The sequence below is a fragment of the Phyllobates terribilis genome, unplaced genomic scaffold (genome assembly GCF_046119375.1).
Source record: "Phyllobates terribilis strain yellow unplaced genomic scaffold, ASM4611937v1 Scaffold_5__5_contigs__length_657084704, whole genome shotgun sequence".
Lineage (NCBI taxonomy): Eukaryota > Metazoa > Chordata > Amphibia > Anura > Dendrobatidae > Phyllobates > Phyllobates terribilis.
In genome coordinates, this window is record NW_027362765.1 from 563,675,923 (window position 1) to 563,701,268 (window position 25,346).

Below are 25,346 nucleotides of genomic sequence, written 5' to 3' on the forward strand. Positions count from 1 at the left end.
TATTCTGGTGACTTACATGCTGGAGCACATGTTAAACAGAATTTGGAGTCAGGTGGTGGCACAAGAGGAGGTGGAGGAAGTAGAGGAGGAGGAGTTGTATGCGGAAGGGCTAACATCTGCAAGGTCCAGACGGTCGGCAGCACCAAGGCGGCAGGCATGTGAGGGTGGGGGAGATGGTTTTACCAGGGCGCATGGTAGCAGCCAAACTAGTGAGGAAGGTGCAGGAGCCCAGGAAGAAGTGGAGGACGAACTGATGGAAGACTCATCAGATGAGGGAGACCTTGATCACATTTCTGTTGTGCGAGGTTGGGGGGAGAGGACAGAGGAAGGAAGCATGATTGTTACCTCGCCACCAACACAACAGGGACTTGGTGCTCCTGGATGCGCAACACACATGAGTGCCTTCTTGCTGCACTACCTGCAACATGACCCTCGAATTGTGAGAATTAGAAATAATCCTGACTACTGGGTTGCCACACTGTTAGATCCCCGGTACAAAAGTAAATTTGCCGAAATTATTCCTGCCATAGAAAGGGATGCACGCATGCAGGAGTATCAGCAGAGACTGTTGCAGAATCTTACATGTGCTTTTCCACAAAACACCAGTGGTGCACGTAGTGAATCTCACAGATCCAACTTGCCAACCGTTGGACCGTCAAGTGTTCAGCACTCAAACCGTAACAGAACCACAGTATCTGCTGGTAACATCAATTTTGCGGAATCATTTCACCACTTTTTTAGCCCATCCTTTGCAAGGCCACAGGAGACAAGAAGTCTGACACATAGTCAACGCCTAGAGACGATGGTACAGGAGTATCTCTAAGTAAACATTGAAGCCATGACTGTGTCACTGGACCCTTGCTCTTTTTGGGCTTCCAATCTGGATAAATGGCCGGAGCTAGCCACTTACGCCTTGGAGATCTTGTCATGCCCCGCAGCCAGCGTTCTGTCTGAACGTGTGTTCAGCGCTGCTGGTGGTGTGCTGACAGATAAGCGCACGCGGCTCTCCACTGATAATGTAGACAGACTCACGTTCAAAAAGATGAACAAATCATGGATCCGAAACGACTTTTCTACCCCTGTGTCATCCTGGGGAGAGTAAAAGCTTGATGATTGGTTAAAATCACCCTACCAACCGTTTTAAGCTTTCAAATTACTAATCATGTTTATCTGTATCTTGGCTGGAAAATAATTTGGGCTTTGTAGCAGTGTGCAGCACTGATTCTATTATGCCATCTATAATAAGCTCCACCAGATTTAAAATTACTAATCATGTTTATCTGTATCTTGGCTGGAAAATAATTTGGGCTTTGTAGCAGTGTGCAGCACTGATCCTATTAGGCCATCTATACTAAGCTCCACCAGATTTAAATATAATAATAATTTTTAGCTGCATCTAGCCCGGAAAATAATTTTGGGGCTCCGAGATGCGCAAGACACATAAGTGCCTTCTTGCTGCACTACCTGCAACATGACCCTCATATTGTCAGAATTCGAAGTAATCATGACTACTGGGTTGCCACACCCTTAGATTCCCCAAACTTTTCGATCAACCTTTTCATTTTAATAAAGACCAAAAAAATGGTCATTTTTGAAATTATAAGCATTAGCAGGTTATTAGAAACTGAAATCAGACAGTTTTCAACTCAAAACTTTATTCTAGGTGATGTTACATTTTCACATAGGACCCCTTGTTCGAAAGGAGCTTCTGAACTCTCTCGTCCATTGAATTTGTCAGGTTTTGGATGGTTTCTGCTTCAATTGTTTTGCATGAGGACAGAATACCCTCCCAGAGGTGTTGCTTAGATGTGAACTGCCTCCCGCCATCATAGACACTCCTTTTGATGATGCTCCAGAGGTTCTGAATGGGGTAGAGGTCAGGGGAGCATGGGGGTCACACCATAAGTTTGTCCCCTTTTATGCCCATAGCAGCCAGAGATGCAGATGTTTTATGTGCAGCATGAGATGGTGCATTATCATGCAAAAAAATGATCTTGCTGTGAAATACACGGTTCTTCTTCTTGAACCATGGCAGGAAGTGCTGTTTGAGAAAATCCACATACATTATGGAGTTCATCTTTAGCGCCTTCAGGGATCCTAAAGGGGCCGACAATCTCTCTCCCCATGATTCCAGCCAAAACATTACTCCACCTCGTCCTTGTTGGCGCTGTAGCCGTGTTTGCATGGGGTGTCCATCAACCAGCCATCCTCCACTCCATCCATCTGGACCATCGAGCGCTGCTCGGCACTCATCCGTGAACAAAACAGTTTTGAAATCTGTCTTCATGTAATGTTTAGCCCACTGGAGCCGTTTCTGCTTGTGTGAAGTGGATAGAGGAGGTCGACAGGATGGCATATGCACAGCTGCAAACCTCTGAAGGACCCTGCATCTTGTTGTTCGGGGGATGTTGGAGGCACCAGCAGCTTCAAAAACTTGTCTGCTGCTATGACAAGGCTTTTTTGCCGCTGCTCTTTTAACCTGACGTAATTGCCTGTAGGAAAGAGTCCTCAATTTGCCCTTATCAGCACGCACACGTGTGTACTGTGAATCAGCTACATACTTCTTGATTGCCAAGACACTTCATCCTGATAATCGCACAATGTTGATTGTAGTCATGCCTTGACCTAAACACTCCACAATTTGTTGCTTCTCAGCAGCCGACACATCCTTTTTCTTTCCCATTTTGGCAGAAAATGTAGGCTGCTTAATAATGTGAGACAGCCTTCTTAAGTAGTCTTGCCTTTCATTGGACCCACCTGCCAAACTAATTAGCACAGGTGTCTGCAATTGCTTACAGTGATATAAAGAGCCCTGACACACATCACCATCAATGAGTTTAACTGACAAACAAACAAATTCTTCCCTTATCACTCCTAAACACTTTTTGCATAATAATTTGGAACACAGTGTACATGTGCTTTTCCACAAAACACCAGTGGTTCACGTAGTGAATCTTACAGTTCTAACTTGCCAACCGTGGTCTGTATGGAGTTGTTCAATAAAGGGCCCAAAATTAAGATAACCTAGATGGGAGAGGTCTCTATGAATCGGAATTCCTAAGTATTTGATACCCTGTGAGGGCCAGGCAATGGGAAAGTTGGACTGGATGGAATCCTATATGGATTGGGGGAGGGAGACATCGAGGGCCTCAGACTTCGCTGCATTGATTTTAAAATTTGACCATGTAACAAAGTGATCTATTTCAGCCATAACAGCATGGATGGATATATGTGATTGAGTGATATATACTAGGACATCATCAGCAAATAGAGAGCACTTGTACTCGGTGCCTCCCACCTCAATCCACCTAATATTGGGGTTATGGCGAATTGATGAGAGCAGGTGCTCCGTCACTAGGATGTATAAGAGAGGGGACAGAGGACATCCCTGCCTTGTCCCATTGGTGATTGTGAAAGGTGATGAAAATGTTCTGATGCACCCCCTGGGCCTTGGGACACCCGGAGCCGGACCCTTTTTGGTGGATGCTGGTGGTTGTAGTCTTCGTGGCGACGACCCGGTTCCGTGGCTCAGGGTGGTCAAACCAGTGGCGGAACTATTTATGTGGTTTTGATGTTTAAATGTCCGACTACGCCACCCGTGGATTGCGGTCAGAGTGAACCGCCGCTGCAGGGCAGACCGCTGAGGCTGGTGTTGTGGGTGCAGAAGAGCGTAGCATAACTCCCCACGGGAGGAGTATAGCCTCAGGGCAGTGTATGCGGAGGATGGGGGTGATGGTGCAGGGCAGCAGCAGTAATGACACGGAGTCAGTGATGCAGTCCAGGGCCTTTACTCACAGTTCTTATTATCCAGACCACGTCTGCAGGTAACGGCTGCCCACGTCGTACTGTGCTCACCAGGTGAGGGGCTCAGACAACTCCCAGATAACTTTGGAGCGCTTCACAGGACCCCCTTTGTGTGTCCTTTGTCTGGCCTTTCTTACCAACCCTTCTGTCCGGCTGCCTCGGGCCTCCTCTTGGTAAACTTGGCGCCAGTTTCCCTGACCCTATGTGGTGCCTTCCTAGCGGGTGTAGCGAGGGGCTGCGCCACATAAAATGTCACAGCCTCGGGTTTCTATCTGAGGGTCGTTTCCTGCCTCCACTAGTTTCGGGGACCGGTCTCCCCCTTTGGCCTGACCCCTCCACGCAGGTGGATTCGGGTGTGCGGTGGCGACTCGCCCGTCCGCACCCCTGGGATCCCTTCATTCCTCGTTCCTGGAGCCTTCTCCGCTCCTCTTCCTTCCTTCTCCCTCTTCCAGGCCTGGGCCTCTGTTACTAGGCCCGCCTCCGGAGCAGAGCTCATGCAGAGCCCCTGCTCCCTGCCACTTCTGCTCAGACTTCTCTGCACTGAACTAAGATGGTGCCCACCTTTTATACTCCCTTCTCAATGCACCCAGGAACTGCTTCCTCCCTGCTCCTGCACTACAGGGTTCCCCTTCCTCAGTGTTCCCTCCCCCCACTCCAGCCAGGGACAGGGACTGTCGTGCCCATCTCAGAGGCATATTGGTCGCCCTGCCCCACGGCAATGTGGTGTAATGCATGCATGTGTCGGGTCCTGATCCACACTCCATCCTTACCTGAGAGTGAGATATCACACCTCTGGGTGAGGTGCAATACCTCTGTAGCAACCGAGCCCTCAGGGTGCTACAGTTCCATTTATCTTCAGCCTAGGTGACGTATTGTGATACAGGGCCGTGATTTTGGCTATAAAAGGGTCCCCTAGACCCCTACCCCAAGCTTTTTAAGAGAATCATATATGGCGTGCCAGGAGACTCTATGGAATGCTTTCTCAGCATCCAACGAGAGTATCTAATTACAAATTTTTAACTGCATCTAGCCCAGGAAATACTTTGTGCCTAGTAGCAGTGTCTGTTAGTCAGCGGATTATCCCGGCTGTTAAGCAAGCTACACCACCTGTAGTTTGGACACTTAATTTTTTCAAAGGAAATGCTTCGGGACCACGGGATACTCAGTGAAGAGCATCAGGAGGCACCCCAAGGCATAGGGGCTGGGACTGGCAGTAGGATGCCTTGCGGTGGACAGCCGAGCTAGATCCTTATAAAAGCTTTTTAACTGCAGCAGCTTTAGTGGACGCTACTGGAGCTGGAATTACGCGGCTGCTGGCATGAGACTTGCCCTCCAATAGATCCTTGTAAATGGATTTAAAGTGTATTCATTCAAATTAGAGAGACAATTTAAAATAAAAAGCTTAGAGCTGCCTCCACCACAGGGGGGCTCGCTCGACCCACCAGCGGACAGGCACCAGTATTGGGAGAGGGGGGCTGGCCGTCAGGGTTCACCGCGGCTCTGGCACAAACCCGGCGACACGGAGGTGGCACGGGCAGGAGCGGACTGAACGTGTCGGCTTCTCACTTTTTGGATTTTAGAAGGGCATGACATGCCTATATTTGTGTCTCCCCCTCCTTTTACTCCTCCACCTCTTTTCTTTTCGCATGACTATATGTACTTGTCACTTTTCCATGTGTTAGTTGTGTCTTCTGAGCAGTTTGTCAGCTTTTGGACACCTTTGAAGGTGTTTCTATGTGTTTCTATGTGTTTTTGTTTGCCTACCATTGGTTTTAACGGTGTTCGAAGGTGTTCGATGAACAGTTCGACGAACAGTTCGGCGAACACACGGGTGTTCGACGAACCGAACTCGAACACTACGGGGGTGGCTCAACACTAGTCTTCAGGGCAGCAGTATGCTTATAACCTTAAACATTTGTGTTTTTACCTAATCAGCCAATTTTCATTTTTATGTTTGCATTTTTCACTCCCCATCTTTCAAGAACCATAACTTTTTTATTTTTCCATCAACATTGTTGTATGAGTCCTTGTTTTTTGTAGGACAAGTTGCAATTTCGAATGACACCATTCATTCTACTATATAGTCTACAGAAAATGGGAAAAACATTCTCGACTTGGATTAAATGGTGAAAAAGATTGCAATTTTACTATTGTATTTTTTGTTTACACAGTTCGTTGTATGGTAAAATGATCTTTCAGACAGCATGATTTTCCAATTTTGTACTTTTATGGGAAAACCAAGCGTACATATATTATTTATATTTAAGTAATGAAAAAAATTCAGAAATTCACCTCACTGCTCACTTGTTCCATCATACCTGGATGTTATAGTCTGATTTTCCAAACCCAAAAAAATACTGTGCACCTGGCTTTACTCGGGGACACAAGACATAAAGTTGCGCTGTGACTACGTGCACTGCAGCTTCAAGCTACAATGTGGCCTCCAACACCTAGTTGACAAAGGAGATCAACAATGGAGTGAAGACTGGCAAGCATACACATGAAGGCCTAATGGGAGAAGAAGCGGTGTGAGGAATCTGATGGCAGGATGCAGGGATGGTGGAACAGGTGAGTAGTGAGGTGAATAGTATTTAAATTGTTTAATCATTCACCTTGCTCTCTACATTTCAGCAAAATATAGGCTGCATCTGGCCACCATTTTGCTGAATTTAGTACTGTGCAAATTTCAATGAATCCATATTCTGGAGAAATGTACAAAATTTGAGTAGAATTCAATTTCACTTGAAAAAATTTGCTAATGTCAACTTCCAGTGCCTTAGATATTTGCTGAAGGATGACATCTCATTCTTTAGCCTATATTTACTTTTAATACTTTCTTCTGAGAATATGGTCAATTGACTTTTAAAAATATGGAAGTTAAAGTTTCAAGACCCTGATCTATCCCAAAAGCTTTTGGACAGTTAGAGACACATTAGGAAATTAGTGATAAATGAGACGTGGATCAAAACTTATGCTTGCACTACACTATTTTTACTAAATGGAGGCCTTTTACTTGCCATTTTTTAGATCATTCTGAAATCACAGAAATTGCTAAACTTTTACAGCAGTAATAATATTGTATTTGAGATAATGCCTTACATATCTAACAATTATAATACTTAAAGTATCTTTCATTCTCTTTTTTATACTTCATTTGAAAAATGAAATAAAAAATTATGTTAAAATAAAAAAAATAAGAAAAAAGTTTTTTTTAATGTGTATCTAGGTAAGTACCAGACTTCTGAAGCAATGTGCTCTGAATAAACTAACTAATTGGCCACAAACTAATTGGCCACCATTCCACAATACATGTTTGGAAGTTAGAATTTCGCAAAAGGAAATTTACATCAGCTGTAAACTTTAAGGCTGTGTGCCCATGATGCATTTTTTAAGCGTTTCCGCAGCGGCAAAAGCGCTGCTGAAACGCTTAAAAAATGCATGGTAGAAGGCCTGCCATGTCCCCCAATGATAATCCGCATTTGCTGTCCACATGCTGCGGAAATTTCCGCTGAGGATTATCATTGCGGAAAAAAACGCAGCACTACCAATTATTTTGTGGAAGTGCTGCGTTTTCACCGCCATTGAATGGCATTAGAACGCGCCAATTCCGCAAGACTGCATCTGTACTTGCGTAATTGGCGCATTCTAATGTGCGGATGGTACCCAGGTATAGAGGAGAGGAGAGTCTCATCCACACCTAGGTACCATTAAAGAAGCTGTAAAAAAAGAATAAAATAAAGAATAAATATTTATTTACCTTCCGGCGGCCCGCGGTGCGCTCCTCCTTGCTTCCCAGCACTTCGCGATGGAATGAAGGACCTGCGCTGATGTCAGAGTCATGTGACGGGTCACGCGACGCTGATGTCGGCAGGTCCTTCAGTTGCCGCTGCCGGCAAGGGAGAACGGAGTGAAGCAGGACACCGGGGGCCATCGGAGGGTAAGTATATATTTATTTTTTTATTTTTTGACATTCTCTCATGTCACACTATATAAATCCATGCTGTTTGCATGGATTTATATAGTGTGACCAAGTTGTCAAGTACTTTCCAAGTGATGCTAAAATCGCTTGGAAAGCGCTTGTCAACCCGCATGCGGAAATGCAAGTGAAGAACGCTTCATTTCCGCATGTCCCGGGCAGGAAAACGCATTTACAATCCGCATGAGTTTTTTTCTGCCAGGGAGATGCAGAAACGATCAGGAAAAAATCCTGAGCATTTCTGCATCAAGGGCACATAGCCTAAAGCATGGTTGTAAAAATGGCATGATTTAAGGCTGCTTCATTGTATTAAGGTCTGGGAAGTTCACAATCACAAAATCCAAATCCTTAAAGGGAATCTATCAACAGGTTTTTGCTATGTAATCTTAAGACAGCAGGAGATAGAGGCTGAGACAAAGAGTTGAATGATGTGTATTTTATTACAGTCCGATCAAGCCCCCCCCCCCCCTGATAAGCACCCTACTGTCTATACACATGGTCTATAGAGTCTGATATGGGCTGGGTTAGCCTTCTCAGTTCTCCTGCATTCTACATCTAAAATCTTATTCATTGAATTTCTCAATATGAGTCTGGAACACATTGAATTTAGTAGATAATTGATGTCTTATTCAAGCAATGTAAGAAACCAAATAGGATAACGCTTGAATCAGATGATTTACCCTAATATTTTGCAGATAATTGAAAACATTTTCTGAAACTATGTTGAATATGATTACAAAATGCTATGCATTAAAATAATTTATTATCATTTATTTTAACTCAGGTTGGTAGGCTGCAAGGTTTCACATGTTCCCCATTAGTAATTTGAACTACCAGGAAAAATAATATTAATCAACTCTCATCTTGACAATGCTTTTTACTTTTATCTCCATGTTATTATTTTTTTTTCTATAAAGCTTAATTTTCTTTTACTCTTTAAAATTTTAGCAGCTCTTCAACAAAAAGCAATAAAAAAGTCAATTTGTGGTCTGCCATACACTGATTCTTAGCATTCAGGTCATTTGGCAACTTTAATTAGGACTCAGCAAGATTAAACTTGCTCTTGAACATTTACCAAGCATTCGCTTATTATATTTATGTATCACGGTAAATCTTTACTAAGTTTGTTGTACTCTTAAACTGAGTCCTTGCTGTTTGCCAATGTAACATTTCAATATTTTTAATTACATTACTAATACTACATAAAATTTACTTTGAAAATGCATTAAAGTAACTAAATTACACAATAATATCTGATCCCATTTAGAAAGTTAATTCTGTAAGTACCAAAAAGTGAAAATCTTTAGTTCTCAAAGGGTTCACTGGTGTACAAAAAAAATGTTATTATAGGTCCATATGGCAGATGTCCATTTATACATAAACGGTGGGAATAAGGCAATTAGAGTCACAAGAGGTAGATGATGATGAAACACAGTATATGAGGCAAACCTTTATGTCTAATACAGGGTGTAGCGGTGTCCCTCTTCCTTCTAATATTTGGCAGTTCTTACATTGTCTGCATAGGCTTTGTGAGTTTCAGAGTCCCTCCTTCATAAATAAATCAGGATGTGTCTGACCATATCACAGACATCACATGGCCAGATAAGGTAGTAAAATGTAAAAATTTACATTTTCTTTAGTCATAGTCAACGGGGATATATGGTGAGAGGTGGTCCGGTTATTAAGAGGTGGAGGAGGTGTTTTTTTTTCTTTTTAATTTTGTCTTGCATACAAGTCATTATACAGGAAAGAATGTTTCATAACATTTCTTCCTATAAAATCCGTTTTATCTTTGGTTTTGTATGTTTTATTGTCAGTCTATAAAAGTGGAGTAATACTCTGACAACATTGCTCCAAGCAGTGACCTGGGAGTCAGAGATGCATCCAGGCATCTTTCCAATGTTGTTCCCATGTCATTTGAGTGCTGTTTCCATCCATTTTAGCGATAATCCTGCCACCCAGCCCTCCTGTTAGGGTATTCCGGAAAAATGCTTGAGTTTTCCATTGCTTTCCATTATACTCTGTACTCAAGTTGAGTCTGTCCGAGCATCTGACCTATTCTATTCGAGTACCAAGCACTCGAGCATTTTAGTGCTTGATCATGACTAGTTCACATGAAAATAAGAAGCTTTGTAATATATCCTATTAGATGAATCTGCATTTTTCTCCCTGAGGACTGATCATCCATTCTCAAAATCTCAATTCTCTGGAAAAATCTGTCTTCAGTGAAAACAGATTGTTACATTATTGAGATTGGATATGATTGTCCTTGCTACTAAGATTCTATATACAGGTGTTTAGTGGTAATGGGGATAAGATGGAGCAAGTCGATAATCGCAAATGGGTCGAACTAGCTCGTGATATACAATATACGGTCATGAAGCGGACCAAATTATCGTGGAACCGTGCTTTCTTAGAAAAGTATATCAACCGCAAGATAATTCCACGGGATATAAGCATTAAAATAGTCCCTATATTCCCTGTGGAGGATGAGAACTTTGTCCTTAAATGGGAGGAAGCATGTAATGCCTGTTCAAATAGTTTTATGTCTTTGTTGATTGAGTCCAACACTGACACAATTGCTAATTTGGACAAATTGATTGATGTAGCACAGATAAATCTAAAAACAAATTGCCCTTCTGATCAATTAAAGAAGCTTACTGATGATATAGAGAGTGTAATGGACAATACTGTCAAAAAAATTCATGACTCACAGCGTATTAAATTTAATAGAGACATACGAGATTATCAACTCAAGATTGTCTACCGCTGGCGGCATGCCACCAATACTCAAGCACGGATATCCCATACTCCTTCTGTTACATCAGTTTCCTCCATCAGTGACCTATCAGATACACTGTCAACATCTATGATCACCAGATCTGGAGCAAACCTAAATAAGCAGCATAATTTCAATTTCTATCCATATAAACGATATGAGTATCGCCCCAATGAAAAGAAAAAGAGGGATAACAAGGTAATTAATTTAAGTAAATATAAATTGACCCCCACGGATCTTTCTCTCCTTGGTAAAGGGCTTACATTTTCTCCATCCTCTGGTATCGACAAGTTAATGGCTATTAAAGATTTGCACATATTTGCCAGGTCATTGATATCTAAACGCCATTTTTTTTTAATAATGATCTTCATGAATTGTTCCCTACAGAGGAGGAAAAATTGGCCCTAAGTGTGCTTGATGAATTGGCTGTGGAACATGATACCACCGAACATGGTAAGATACCTTTGTCTATTAGACAGGGCTCCAAAATGCTACCCCCTCTACTGTATCTAGTTGCACTAATGTCGACTTGTCTGTGCAGATTGTCACCAACGAAATTGATAAGATACCTTGCCATATCAGGGGGGATAACCTCACAAGGGAGGAGTGTGTACAATTTAAGACCCTTAGGGGATTGACAGATGTTGTGTTTAAGCCGGAGGACAAAGGGGGAAATGTTGTGGTGTGGCCCATCAAGATGTATGAAGTTGAGGTGTTTCGTCAGTTTAATAACCAAACATGTATAAAAACTCACATTTAACCCAGAGTCCACCAATAAACAAGAATTAGATAATATACTTAAAAGAGCAATTGATAAAGGAGTCATTACCTGCGATATGGCTCTTGCGCTAACGGTCATTGAACCCTCCATCTCTACATTGTACCTGCTCACCAAAATTCATAAAAACATTGCGGTCCCATCTGGACGGCCAATCATATAAGGAAGGGGCAACTATTTGGAGTACGTCAATAGATGGATAGATTCAAATTTACAATCTCTGGTGGAAAGCTTACCATTCTATTTAAAGGACACTGGCGACCTTCTTTGTAAGATCGATGGCCTTTATTTAGAATCAGATACTATATTGGTGACAGCAGACATTGAATCGCTGTACTCCAATATTAGACATAAGGACGGTATAGCGGCCACAAAATTCTTTCTGAATGCTTCCAATTTACCAGGATCTAGTTGTAGAGCTATTATAATTTTCTTTGACTCATAACTTTTTTACGTTTAAGGGGTCCTTCTTCCTACAGCTCAAGGGAATGGCTATGGGGTTAGCCTTCGCTCCCTCGTGTGCAAATTTGTTCCTGGGGCTGTAGGAGAGGGACCTCTTCCTGTCAGATCAGCAGTCGTCGACAGACCACGTCCTTTCCTGGACGAGGTACATCGACGACATCTTGCTGATCTGGCAGAGATCCTCTGATGAATTGGATAAATTTATGAGAGGTTTGAATGCCAATGACCACAATATTCAGTTAACATACCAACAAAACCCTGATAAAGCTGAATTTTTATATATCGCAATCAGGAGGGATGGAGATGGTGCCCTTCAAACCAACATATACAGGAAACTAGCATCTATGAATATGCTACTACACTCTTCGTCTTCTCATCCCATACATATGATTCAATCGTTTCCTGTTGGGCAATTCCTGCAGTTACGTAGGATCTGCTCAACGGAATATGACTTTGAAGTCCAGGTGAATGATCTTTGCTCCGATTCTATGAGAGAGGTTACAGCCATAGAAGCTTTAAGAGAGCATACAATAGGGCCAAATTTTCGTCCCGTCATGATCTTCTATATAAACCAAATAGTAGAAAAAATGGGGAAGTCGTGAGGTTTATAGCAAAATACCACACACAGGTTCCAGCTATGCGAATTGCATTAATGAAAACATGACCGGTTCTTACAGTGGATCCAATGCTATCAAAAATTATATCGGAAAAAACAGCTATGACAGTGAGGAGTCACTATGTGAGTGAACCAAGACCCACATTTTTAGATCAATTCACCACTAAGGGTGGATGTTCCCCTTGCGGACATTGTGTGGCATGTCCGAAAACGGACAGAGATAGTGAGATCTGTGACTGTGGAACCAAAACATATAAAATCAAGAAATCCATAAATTGTCAGACTAGGTATGTGATGTACCATGTTACCTGCCCGTGTGGTCTAATCTATGTGGGCCTCACAACACGCCAGCTCAAGACAAGGATAAGGGAACATGTACTTGGTGTTAATGCAGCTGTGGAAGAAACTGACCTATCTACATTAAAAAGTATCCCACGACACTTTAAAATTCACCATTCCTCTAATGGGAAGTTATTGCGAGTGAAGGGGATTGACAGCATTGAGATTGGTATTCGGGGGGGACAAATGTCCAAACGCCTGGCCCAAATTGAAGCCAGGTGGATCTGGACCCTACAGACTGTGTATCCCAACGGTCTAAATGAAAACCTGAGCTTTGTACTGTTTTTGTGATCATGATATTGCTATCCACAGTATCTTCCATGTACTTTGACGCCTGGTGGTTGTTTTTATTTGGTTTCAATGTGTTTGTATCTAATTAATTTCTTTTATTATACATAGGCCCTGTATCTCTTGTCATATGATCCATTAAATATACAAAACGGTATTGGAGATGATTTGAGCTGGATGCAGCCGCCCTATCAGATGTTGTTATTATATCTATGTTATTAGTATCTATGCATATATTACATCTATGATATCCAGAGGAATGTCTATATGGGTTAATGTCTTGTAGATATATTCCATTTAAATTATGTGATTTGTATAACAGATCTTATGGTGATATATAATACTTGTCTATTTTCGTTAAGCATAATTTGGTATGTGTTATATAAGCACTATGTATCTCTCTTACTGCTTATGACTTATCTGAGGATATATACACAGTATATATGTGGAGGATCCAAGCAGTGGTTGTGGCCAGCTCCTGTACGTGCATGCTCCCTGGTCCCTGCACTCCTGCTGGCCTGTGGCATCTTACCCCATTCTCCTGTTTACATGGAATCCTGGTTGCGGCCGCCGGGCGTCCTTGTTTCCCGGGTGATGTGCGCTTCATTTCCGAATGGCGCTAAGCACCTCTGGGTATGTTCAGCCCGGTTGCATACCAACGAGCATTTCCAGTCAGCTGATTCCCACATGATCGGTGATATCAGGTCCTATTGGCACACTTCCCCTTTTTATACCGCTGTTTGAGTTGTGACACATACCCCTTCACGAAGGCATTCTGCAAAACGCGCGTCGGGGTTGGAGCTCCAGAGGTTCCTATAGCACTACGGTCCCTGTTTGTCTTAGGTAAATTTTTCTTATACCTTATGAATTGTCATTACTATAGGATAAGCCTTTAGGTGATCGTTAGGTGCTATGCACGTACTGAGTATACAAGGGGCTGTATGTAATACCTTGATTGCATAGTGATCATGATTGTAGCCCTTCTATATACAGTCATGGCCAAAAGTTTTGAGAATGACACCAAAATTATTTTCACATGATCTGCTGGCCTCTGGTTTTTATTAGTGTTTGTCTGATGTTTATATCACATACAGAAATTTAATTGCAATCATATTATGAGTGCCAATAGGTTATATTGACAGTTAGAATGAGTTAATGCAGCAAGTCAATATTTGCAGTGTTGCCCCTTCTTCTTCAAGACCTCTGTAATTCTCCCTGGCATGCTCTCAATCAACTTTTGGACCAAATCCTGACTGATAGCAGTCCATTTTTGCATAATCAATGCTTACATTTTGCCAGAATTTGTTGGTTTTTGTTTGCCCACCTGTTCTCAATGGGATTAAGATCTGGGGAGTTTCCAGGCCATGGACCCAAAATCTCTATGTTTTGTTCCATGAGCCATTTAGTTATCACCTTTGCTTTATGGCAAGGTGCTCCATCATGCTGGAAAAGGCATTGTTGGGCGCCAAACTGCTCTTGGACGGTTGGGAGAAGTTGCTCTTGGAGGACATTCTGGTACCATTCTTTATTCATAACTTTGTTTTTAGGCAAGTCTGTGAGTGAGCCGATTCCCTTGGCTGAGAAGCAACCCCACACATGAATGGTTTCAGGATGCTTTACAGTTGGCATGAGACATGACTGGTGGTAGCGCTCACCTCTTCTTCTCCGAATAAGCTATTTTCCAGATGTCTCAAACAATTGAAAAGGGGATTCATTAGAGAAAATGACTTTGCCCCAGTCCTCAGCAGTCCACTCCCTGTACCTTTTGCAGAATATCAGTCGGTCCCTGATGTTTTTTCTGGAGAGAAGTGGCTTCTTTGCTGCCCTCCTTTAAACCAGCCCTTGCTCAAAGAGTCTCCGCCTCACAGTGCGTGCAGAAGCACTCACACCAGCCTGCTGCCATTCCTGAGCAAGCTCGGCACTGCTGGTACTCCGATCCCGCAGCTGAAACAGTTTTAACATACTGTCCTGGCGCTTGCTGGTCTTTCTTGGGCGCCCTGGAGCCTTTTTGACAACAATGGAAGCTCTCTCCTTGAAGTTCTTGATGATGCGATAGATTGTTGACTTAGGTGCAATCTTTGTAGCTGCGACACTCTTCCCTGTTAGGCCATTTTTGTGCAGTGCAATGATGGCTGCACGTGTTTCTTTAGAGATAACCATGGTTAACTGAAGATAAACAATGATACCAAGAACCAGCCTCCTTTTAAAGTGTCCAGTGATGTCATTCTTACTTAATCATGACTGATTGATCGCCAGCCCTGTCCTCATCAACACCCACACCTGTGTTAATGGATCAATCACTAAAACGATTTTAGCTGCTCCTTTTAAGGCACGACTGCAATGATGTTGAAATGTGTTTTGGGGGTTAAAGTTCATTTTCTGGGCAAATATTTACTTTGCAAGTACAGTAATTGCTGTTAAGCTGATCACTCTTTGACATTCAGGAGTATATGCAAATTGCCATTACAAAAAATGAAGCAGTAAACTTTGGAAAAATTACTATTTGTCTCATTCTCATTACTTTTGGCCATGACTATACATGTTATGATTATTTCTGCCGTGTGCTTTGGTGTTGTCCACCGGTGCATCATTTTATATGTACCCTATCTACCTCACTTGTATATTATTGCATCAATAAAGTACAGTTAGGTCCATATACTGTATATTTGGACAGAGACAACATTTTTCTAATTTTGGTTCTAGCCATACTGTGTGCTCAGATCCAGCCAAATGCAGCCAAACTGATTGATCGTCGTTTCATACTACAGATGGACAATGACCCAAACATAAAGCCAAAGCAACCCAGGAGTTTATTAAAGCAAAGAAGTGGAATATTCTTGAATTTCCAAGTCAGTCACCTTCTCTCAACCCAATTGAGCATGCATTTCACTTGTTAAAGACTAAACTTCAGACAGAAAGGCCCACAAACAAACAGCAACTGAAAACCACCGCAGTGAAGGCCTGGCTGAGCATCAAAAAGGAGGAAACAGCGTCTGGTGATGTCCATGAGTTCAAGACTTCAGGCAGTCATTACCAACAAATGGTTTTCAACCAAGTACTAGAAATGAACTTTTTATTTACAATTATTTAATCTGTCCAATTACTTTTGGTCCCTTTAAAAACAGGGTGGCACATGTTATGGAGCTGAAACTCCTAAACCCTTTATCCAATTTTAATGTGGATACTCTCAAATGAAAGCTGAAAGTCTGAACTTCAACTGCATCTGAATTGTTTTGCTTAAAATTCATTGTGGTAATGTCTAGAACCAAAATTAGAAAAATGTTGTCTCTGTCCAAATATATATGGACCTCACTGTATTTTGTTATATTTATAAATTTGAGAATGGCTCATCTCCTTTTGGCAATCGGACTTCTTTCCTCTGTTAAGATTCTATATAGATGGGAGAGGGGAGGAGGAGGTTCTAGCTCCTTTCTCATGCTCCCCTTCTCTGCTACATAAGTGATGACAGTTGCTACTAATAAGATTCTATCTTAGCAACTGAAAAATATGTCTTCACTGAATACAGATTTTATCAGTGAATTGAGAATTTTGAGAATAAATGATCAGTCCAGGAGGAGAAAAAAGCAGATGTTTTAGATAACATATTTTACAAAGTTTCTTGTTTTTACTTGTACTGTTGATTTATGAAATAAAAATTAAAGCGACAGTAACACTTTAAATTTCTTTCCCAAAGTGGACCTCTTAGGAAATTGATAAACCTTTCCTTTATTGTAATTTATTTTCATTTTTGGTAAGACCTTTATGAATCTAACACGTAACAAAAATAAAACAAGCTATCGGGTTAACCACCAGATTAATCAAATTTTTTATCAAGATAGTTAAAATATAACATTTATTAGATATGTATAAAAATTATCTTTCAACTAAAAAAAAACCCAATAAGACCCAAATAGTGAACCCTGGGTCTTCTGAAATTACCAACAATAATTTATGATGGTGTATACATGCGAATCGCACCTCAACATGTCAAAAGCCAAATGTGTAGGGTTTAGAAAAAATCAACCTCCATTCTTCCAGAGCATTGAGTTAAACACTACCTTTATTAGTATCAATTGGCATTTTTAGTAATAACAATATATAGGGACACCATATATGCGCTCAAAACAACTAGGTGTACAAAAGAACCTCCCATATGCCCTTTAAACACAGAAGGTACAATGGATTATACAATAGAATCCCACATGACCTCTATTCAAATAGGTACCGTGGATTATGTCAGGGAAAATCAACAAAGTCCCACTGAAAGATTCCTATGGGTTATTGTTATATCAAACAAAATGAAACAATCTCACCCAATCCTAAAGTGCATCATGGCTTGATTCATCCTGGTGAAATGTCATCCTAAAATTCATGACCAAAACATACTGGAGGTATCCTGCTCCCAACGCGTTTCCTCCTTAAGTAGATTCGTCAGGGGAGACTGAAAAAGGGGGCTGAGGGTCTCCACCATTTCAATCAGCTTTTATCCTCCTTTCAAAAGACCCAGGGTTCCACCTGTCACTTCCTACACCATGTCTCTTTTTAAATGCCGCGCTGAGTGACACGCCGCTGCAACACTTCCGGTCACGTGGGCTAGTATGTCCGGTATTTGTAACGCAAACCATCGGGTGGAATGCATATGGAGTGCCGCCGACTTCACATCCCGTGACGTCCTTCCTGTTTCCGGTAAATGGATCGCATGCACATTTAGATGAAGGGCATCTCAGGCATACTAGCGCTTCGGACCAACTGCCACCGCTGATCCAAACAGCGGCGATTGGGGAGGGAGAGAGACAATTTAATAAACCACTCTCACAGACATATAAACTGGGAGGTGTAAATCCCCTCTCCTCCTACAATTACAGATATATTCTCCAATACAGTCCTGCAGCAGCATATCTGACAATGGGACCAGATAATTCATTCAACTTTTTGAATTAAAAGGAAGCATCCATAGTCCCACCCGTTAGGGGTTAAACATGACCTCCCATCATAGGGCTTATCTTAACCAGACAGCTGGGCAGGAATCAATAGAAGGGTCTTTTGAAAGGAGGATAAGGGCTGATTGAAATGGTGGAGACCCTCAGCCCCCTTTTTCAGTTTCCCTGATGAATCTACTTTAGGAGGAAACGCGTTGGGAGCAGGATACCTCCAGTATGTTTTGGTCATGAATTTTAGGATGACATTTCACCAGGATGAATCAAGCCATGATGCACTTTAGGATTGGGTGAGATTGTTTCATTTTGTTTGATATAACAATAACCCATAGAAAACTTTCAGTGGGGCTTTGTTGATTTTCCCTGACATAATCCACGGTACCTTTTTGAGTAGATGTCATGTTGGATTCTATTCTATAATCCATGGTACCTTCTGTGTTTAAAGGGCATATGGGAGGCTCTTTTGTACACCTAGTTGTTTTGAGCGCATATATGGTGTCCCTATATATTGTTATTACTAAAAATGCCAATTGATACTAGTAAAGGTAGTGTTTAACTCCATGCTCTGGATGAATGGAGGTTGATTTTTTCTAAACCCTACACATTTGGCTTTTGACATTTTGAGGTGTGATTCGCAGGTATACACCATCATAAATTATTGTTGGTAATTTCAGAAGACCCAGGGTTCAATATTTGGCTCTTTTGGGGTTTTTTTTATTTGAAAGATAATTTTTATACATATCTAATAAATGTTATATTTTAACTATCTTGCTAAAAATTGTAACAAAAATAAAACCCTTGTAATGTTTCTTAATATAAAAGATGATGTTGGTAAAAGTTTTGGCCACCTGTAAATACATCCTAGACACAAGGTAAACCTTATTACAGTTAAAGGAAGTAAATAAAACAGAAATATTTGAATCTTGAACTAGAATCTCAAAATTAAATAGTACAGTTTCTAATAAATATTTCATCATAAGGAATAAATCATATCTGCAGTAGTCTCCAGCCATTAGGATGCATTAAAGAAATTGATTTGCAGGTTGAGTATTCATTTTTGTAGAAATTAAAATTATAAGATTAGGTTACTGAGAGACTTTCACCTCTCACCAAAATTGCAATGTTGTGTTGAATTCTAGCAGGTTTGAATTTTTTCACCATGGTCATGGTGATGCTAACGTGACAGTTGCACTGCAACAATAATCACTAGTTGTGATTTTTATAGAGGTACAATGCAGTCTTAATGTCTCAAAACCAAAGTCGCTAAAAATTTCATATAAATCACTGTACTGTACTAAATCAATTCGATTAATTTTTATTAGTGAACATGATCTGTTGTCAGTAGAATTAAAAATATTGATCTAAAATAAACTTAATTTTTTATGGCCTTTTCATATCTCAGCTTATTTGCTTTTATTAGTAGAGTCACAGAAGCAGAAAACGAAAAATGAAGGAGAATCAGGTCTGTCACACGGCAAGACACCAAGGCCACACAATTTATAATGTAATACATCATTTTACCCTAACCTCTATTTTTTCTGATATTGATAACAAAAACTGCAACTAAACCTACAAAAATAACTTCTATCATAGATGTGAACAGAGAGTAAAGGAAAATAAAGAGTCAAACGCTATGGTTCTTTCCTATCAGACTAGATCACAATTTGAACAAGAATTCTACTGTACATAATTATAATAGCATAGGTTTGGCTGTTCTTAAAACCTTTCTAAGCTGTAGTGGAGAGATAAGTGCATGTGTTCAACTTGATCTTCTTTCTCTATTTTTCATGCAACTATCATTGGTTACTTTGGATTTACAAACAGAGGACCCTCCTTCTCCTGGGCACCTCTTAGGATTGGTCTGGGCACATCATCTGATTTACTCCATGCCACAGCCCTTATGCTCCCTATTGCCTTCCTGGAAGGATGAGGTTGTATTGTATAGGCTAGAAATTAAGAATCTGAAGTGAACTACACAAAATTAGCAAAGGACATACTGAAAAATAGGGCAAGGGGCTGTACTTGGGACAGCCTACAATGGCTACCCCATTGCTCATGCATCATCAGGCTATATACACAATTTTGGGGCTGTATAGTGCAGTAGAGAACATGGCAGAGTGATGATCCCCACAGGTTGGTTAGGTGACAAAAAACAGCCCTTAGGACAGCCAATGAACGATCACCCAAATTCAACCCTGTAGATCCACAGCATCTGGTTTTCTGTAATTCCCAATAGAGCCAAACATTGTACTGCTGATCTCTCATTTATTGGATAGTTGATAATAATGAATACCTATTTTCCTGAAGCTTGGGCTGCTTCTGCTGGTCCCTCCTTTACTGGAAGTGGCTGATAATGACCACTGATTTATCTGAAGCTGGAACTGCTGATCCCACCTTTCCTGGGTAGCTTATGATAATAACTGATTACTTCTGTCTCAATGCTATAGATAATTTAACAGGTCTACTACATCCCCCTCCTATTCCTGCTATTTAGCACAGCACTGATGAGCCTTTTACTGCAGCGCCACCATGAGCCTGCCTTGTTTAGAGGATCTTGTGTCTGTAAAGAACCCTGTTAAAGTTGCCAAAACATATCCAAATACATATTCAGTGGTATACACTATAGCCTTCTGTCAGAGATGTTTAAAATCCTGCCTAAGTATTCCTCAGACATAGCCCCATTATTTAAATAGGATAGATTTTTTTAATGATATTTTGTGCTTATCAAATGTTTAAAAACTGCATGAAAACAGTAAACTCATTATAGTTTATGCTACATTCTCAAATTATTTAGTTAATTCATCATCTCAAACCCTTTATAGACATTATTTAGCATTTGAAAACATAGATTTGTGTTACTTACTATTACTGCCACTTTACGATCTGTTCACCTTTCATATTAGGATATATGAAAGGTGTGTGTGTGCTGATGCCAGAAACAAAATACAAGAAGTTAACCCACGAATAAATAGAAGTAGACGGCTATTACCTCTGGGAGAAAATATCTCTGTACGGACTGCCATGTTGAAGAGCTATTCCATAGCCTTTGCTACTAATGCTGTTTCCAATGACAGTCACTGAACATTCATCATCTGTGAGCGCTGCATACTCCACTACTGTCACATCCCATAAGAATGCATAGTTTCCTTTCTTTGCCTGGAAGTAAGGGATAATAAAAAGACAAAGAAAACATATACAACAAATGTTAAGAATATATTATGTTTTAGTACAATTGGGAGACAAGAATAAAGAAAATTGTATAATGACACAAAGCCCAAAGAAAATCAGAAGTGAAGGCTTTAACAATGGGATTTTTTCCTATGAATGACTGTTTTTCATTGATTTTGATCAAACGTAATTTATAATTTGGTGAAGAAAATGCTTATACTTAACTCTAAATTGGATTAATCGCAATTTTTTTCATATACAACTTCATTGAAATGATGTTGTATATCGCCTTCTATGCCGTTTGCTGAAAGTAATCATGACTTTATCAGAGTATTATTTTTTTTTACATTTATGTGATAAATAATAAGTACAGAACAACAGATGGCTCAAGGATTAAGCACAAAAGAATGTGAATTTACAGGCCCTGGCTTACTTTGCTGTACATTTGCATAAATAATGCATGAACAGGAATCCATCACCAGTGGCATGAATTATGTGAATGTATAGGCTGCTTTATCAAACAAGGAAAGCTGTTCCTAGCAACGAATAAAAAAATCTTGTTGAATAAAAAAAGGATTATTCTGTTTAGCACTGTTCTTATTACTTCATAAAGAATATGCTTGGCAACTAATTCTAAAAGAAAATTAAAGCTAAACCACAAAACAAATAGTTCTTTTGAGGAAAAAAAGCTTTAAAGTTTGCATATACAACATGTTTTGTTCTTTCACGCTTTACCAGAATTAATGAGTTGCTTATTCTACAAATTCTTATTAAGCACATATAATAAAAAGGTACAGCTTACAATGACCTCTACTATTGCCCTTTGAAGGCAGAACACAAAAACTAACATGATGTTTTCTCTAAAGCCTAGTTAGGTACATGTTATTTTTATTTACATAACTAAAAAACAAAACCTTAGAAGATACTATAAAGGGTGCTGTCTTTATAGACAATCGTGGTCCAAATGAATGTCAGAGGGCTAACATTGCTCAGATCAGCCCTATAAAATCCATATAAAAGAGAGATTAATGGGCTCAGTGGTTAGCACTGTTGCTTTCCAGTGCTGGAATCATGGGATGACATCCCACCAAGGACAACATCTGTAAGGAATTCTACCCACGTCATATACTATGCAACTTGTATTTGCCAACTAAACTATGTTGGTTTGACCACCAGGGAGCTCAGAGTGAGGGTTTGGAAGCACGTGGGAGACATTCGCGGGGCCAGTGCGGTTACTGACCCCCGGGAACTGAGAACGCTTCCGCTTCACTTTCACAAATTCCGTAATTGTGACCCCAGCTTCCTGAGGGTGCGAGGTATAGATATTTTACATTTAGGCAACAGTGGAGGCAATGATAAGCAGATTTTGGCCCAAAAAGAGGCCAGGTGGATTTCAACTCTGGACATGGTGTCTCCGCGGGCCCCAATGAGAGCCTGGTCTTCTCGCCATTTTTGTGATTGTGGAATGTTCTCCTGTTCCTCTGGGGGCCCCTATACTATAATTTCTTTAGCGTGATGCTTTCTGCATTCGTAATCCCCTTCGTTAAAATTTGCTTTTAATTTTATTTTCATATTGGTTTTATTTTCTTTTACAGAGTTTGTAGGACCGATGTTAACCTGCCATGTTATTTTTTTCCTGACCCCTGGGGGGTCTTATGTGGACTACACATGTACTTTGAACTTCCCGGCCTGGAGGCGATTTGAATCTTTGATGGATTAATGCGTGAAAATCTGCATGAACTATATGACTGTGTACAGCAGTTAAATTATATGTGCAACTGTGATATGATGATGTTTTTGCATGTGTTGTCTCATTATACCCTTGGGGGGTAGTGTTTAGATTGGCCCCCTTACCTTTGGTAGGATTAGGCTATATAATATAACATTAGTGAACAGAGATGAGGAGCAATGATCGCTGCGCGCATGAGCAGCGGCTTCCTGGCCCCGGGCGTTGATCTGGCTATCAATACCCTCCTTGAGCTGACTCCAGGCACTTCTTGTGCCTTGGATGACGAGCTTGGGGGCATGATGGCTGGGATCCACGTGCGCGGTGTCGGCTCTGCCGCGCATGCGCCACCGCAGGTCCTGCTATCTAACATCTGATGCCTCCCGGTCACATGACCCACCCATGTGATCAATATGGGGGGTATTTAATAAGGTCCTACAAACATTTCTACACACTTCTTCTTGATAAAGCTGTGCTGTGATAGCGAAACAGCCATCGAGTTGTGCCAGCTACCCTGTGGCCCCCCCTCTGCATTCCCATTCAGTTTTGACCTGTTAGTGTGGTAAGTTCATTACTTTCTTACCATATGGCAGTTGAGCCTTTTGTATCTACTCAGGTCACTACTTTAGTGGTGAGTGCGATCTGATGTCAGTAGGAGCACTTTGTATATTAACCCCTGACTAGCTACATAGTTTTCTAATGGCCATAGTGACTCCACTCCATATGAATGAGACGCATTACATCTTGGAGGCTTTGTTTAGGCATTTTGCACTTTCTTGTCCCTTTTTCTATGCATATGATATTTAAATTTGGTATTGCATACACAGTGAATAATAAATAAATTTTCTATTTAAGCCAGTTCCACTCTTGGTTTTCTTTGTTTCTAATATGACTCCAGTAGGCTTTCTGGGTTAGCCCTGGTTATCCGGGATTTAAACTTATTTTTTATCATACTTAATAGGTTGGTCATTGTTTACAAATCTGTAAGGAGTTTGTATGTTCTCTTCATATTTGCGTAGGTTTCATCCCACACACCAAACTACATACTGATAGGGAATTTAGATTGTAAGCCCCAATGGGAACAACAATGCCTGTAAAGTGCTGTGGAATTAATGCTGCTATATAGGTGAGTAAAATAAATAAAAAGTACATAAATAAATACATGTAATACTACATTTCCACTGTAGTGACCAAGATACTGTATAGCCAAAAGCAAGACAGCATATTAAATGGCCCTACAGCAAGAATCATGTACGTTTAATCTGAAAAAGGGTTGCCTTTGTTTAACAACCACAATAAAGCACATCATTGTCCAAAATAATTTTCTTTATTATTTACTTTGCCAAATCACTTTAGAATCATAGAATACATTAAAATGAAATCTGAGGATTCTTTTCTTTATGTAATCTAAGTGATCGGCCTAAGCCCTGTAACTCCACAGTTTTTCTGATTAATAAAGCTGTGTAATCAAAATCCCCTTTATGTCCAATTCACATTCTGGAAATCTAACAAAATTCTTCAAGCAAATTTCCATTAAAGAGAACCTGTGAATATGGGGTTATTCTGTTGGATAATAGCATTAGAAAGGTGCCCAGTCACCTTATTGGAAGTCCAACAACTGGGAGAAAATAAATTTTATTTCTCCCAGGAGGATGCCGGAGCAGCTACAGTCACTGCTTAGTGAACAGTGAGTGGCGACTGTAAGAACACCCCGACAATTTAAGTGACAGTTGGCTCTGTACTGATGCTCTGCAGAGTTGATTGTCAGTCAAAAATTTGGCTGAGCTCGCATGCCTGTATGACTGAAAGCCGACAGATCGCAGGAGGAATAAAGTTTATTCTCACCTGGGAGCTTAATAGTGTTATCTGACGCGAGTTTAAAATCTATGACAATTCGAATTTTGTGTCATATTTTGAGGATTTCAAATATTTACTCCATATACAATTTAGGCCAAAGGGGTAGTCTGTCACTTACCAAAACAAGCTCACCCACTCTGTTATGAAGAGAAATGTTCACCTATGAATGAACTTACACATACAAATCATCAAGGTCCACTGCTGGCAGCCTACTTTGCAATTGCTGACCAATGATGTCCCAGATGTGTTTGAGCCTTACATCCAGCTACAGTTGATAGATTGAACTCAAGCCACCACTTTCAAAGGCTATCATTGTGCAGAGCAAGAAGGCAATGGAGGCAGGAATGGATGTTTATCCTCTTCAGCAATTAGCCCAGTTAATGTCTTAGAAACAATGATGGGCAAAGATTGGTCTAAATACCACATGGGCAATGTCATAAAAAGGACTTCATGAGGAAACATCACACCAATCCAACTCTTAGAAATATAGTGTAGGGTGGTACAGTTGTGCTCAAAAGTTTACATACCCCGGCAGAATTTCTACTTTCTTGGCCTTGGTTCAGAGAATATGAATGCTGACAAAGAAACTTTTTCTCCACTCATGGTTATTGGTTGG

At 40.7% G+C, this 25,346-nt stretch overlaps 1 protein-coding gene across 2 annotated transcripts in view; it reads right to left on the bottom strand.

Moving 5' to 3' along the window:
- GRID1 (glutamate ionotropic receptor delta type subunit 1) overlaps nucleotides 1–25,346 on the bottom strand; it is a 1,896,881-nt gene that overhangs the window by 75,917 nt on the left and 1,795,618 nt on the right. For both annotated transcript variants that reach the window (XM_073685862.1, XM_073685863.1), the window contains exon 14: nucleotides 20,969–21,135. In XM_073685862.1, coding sequence (XP_073541963.1) covers nucleotides 20,969–21,135 — 167 coding nt within the window. The remainder of the gene's footprint in view (nucleotides 1–20,968; nucleotides 21,136–25,346) is intronic.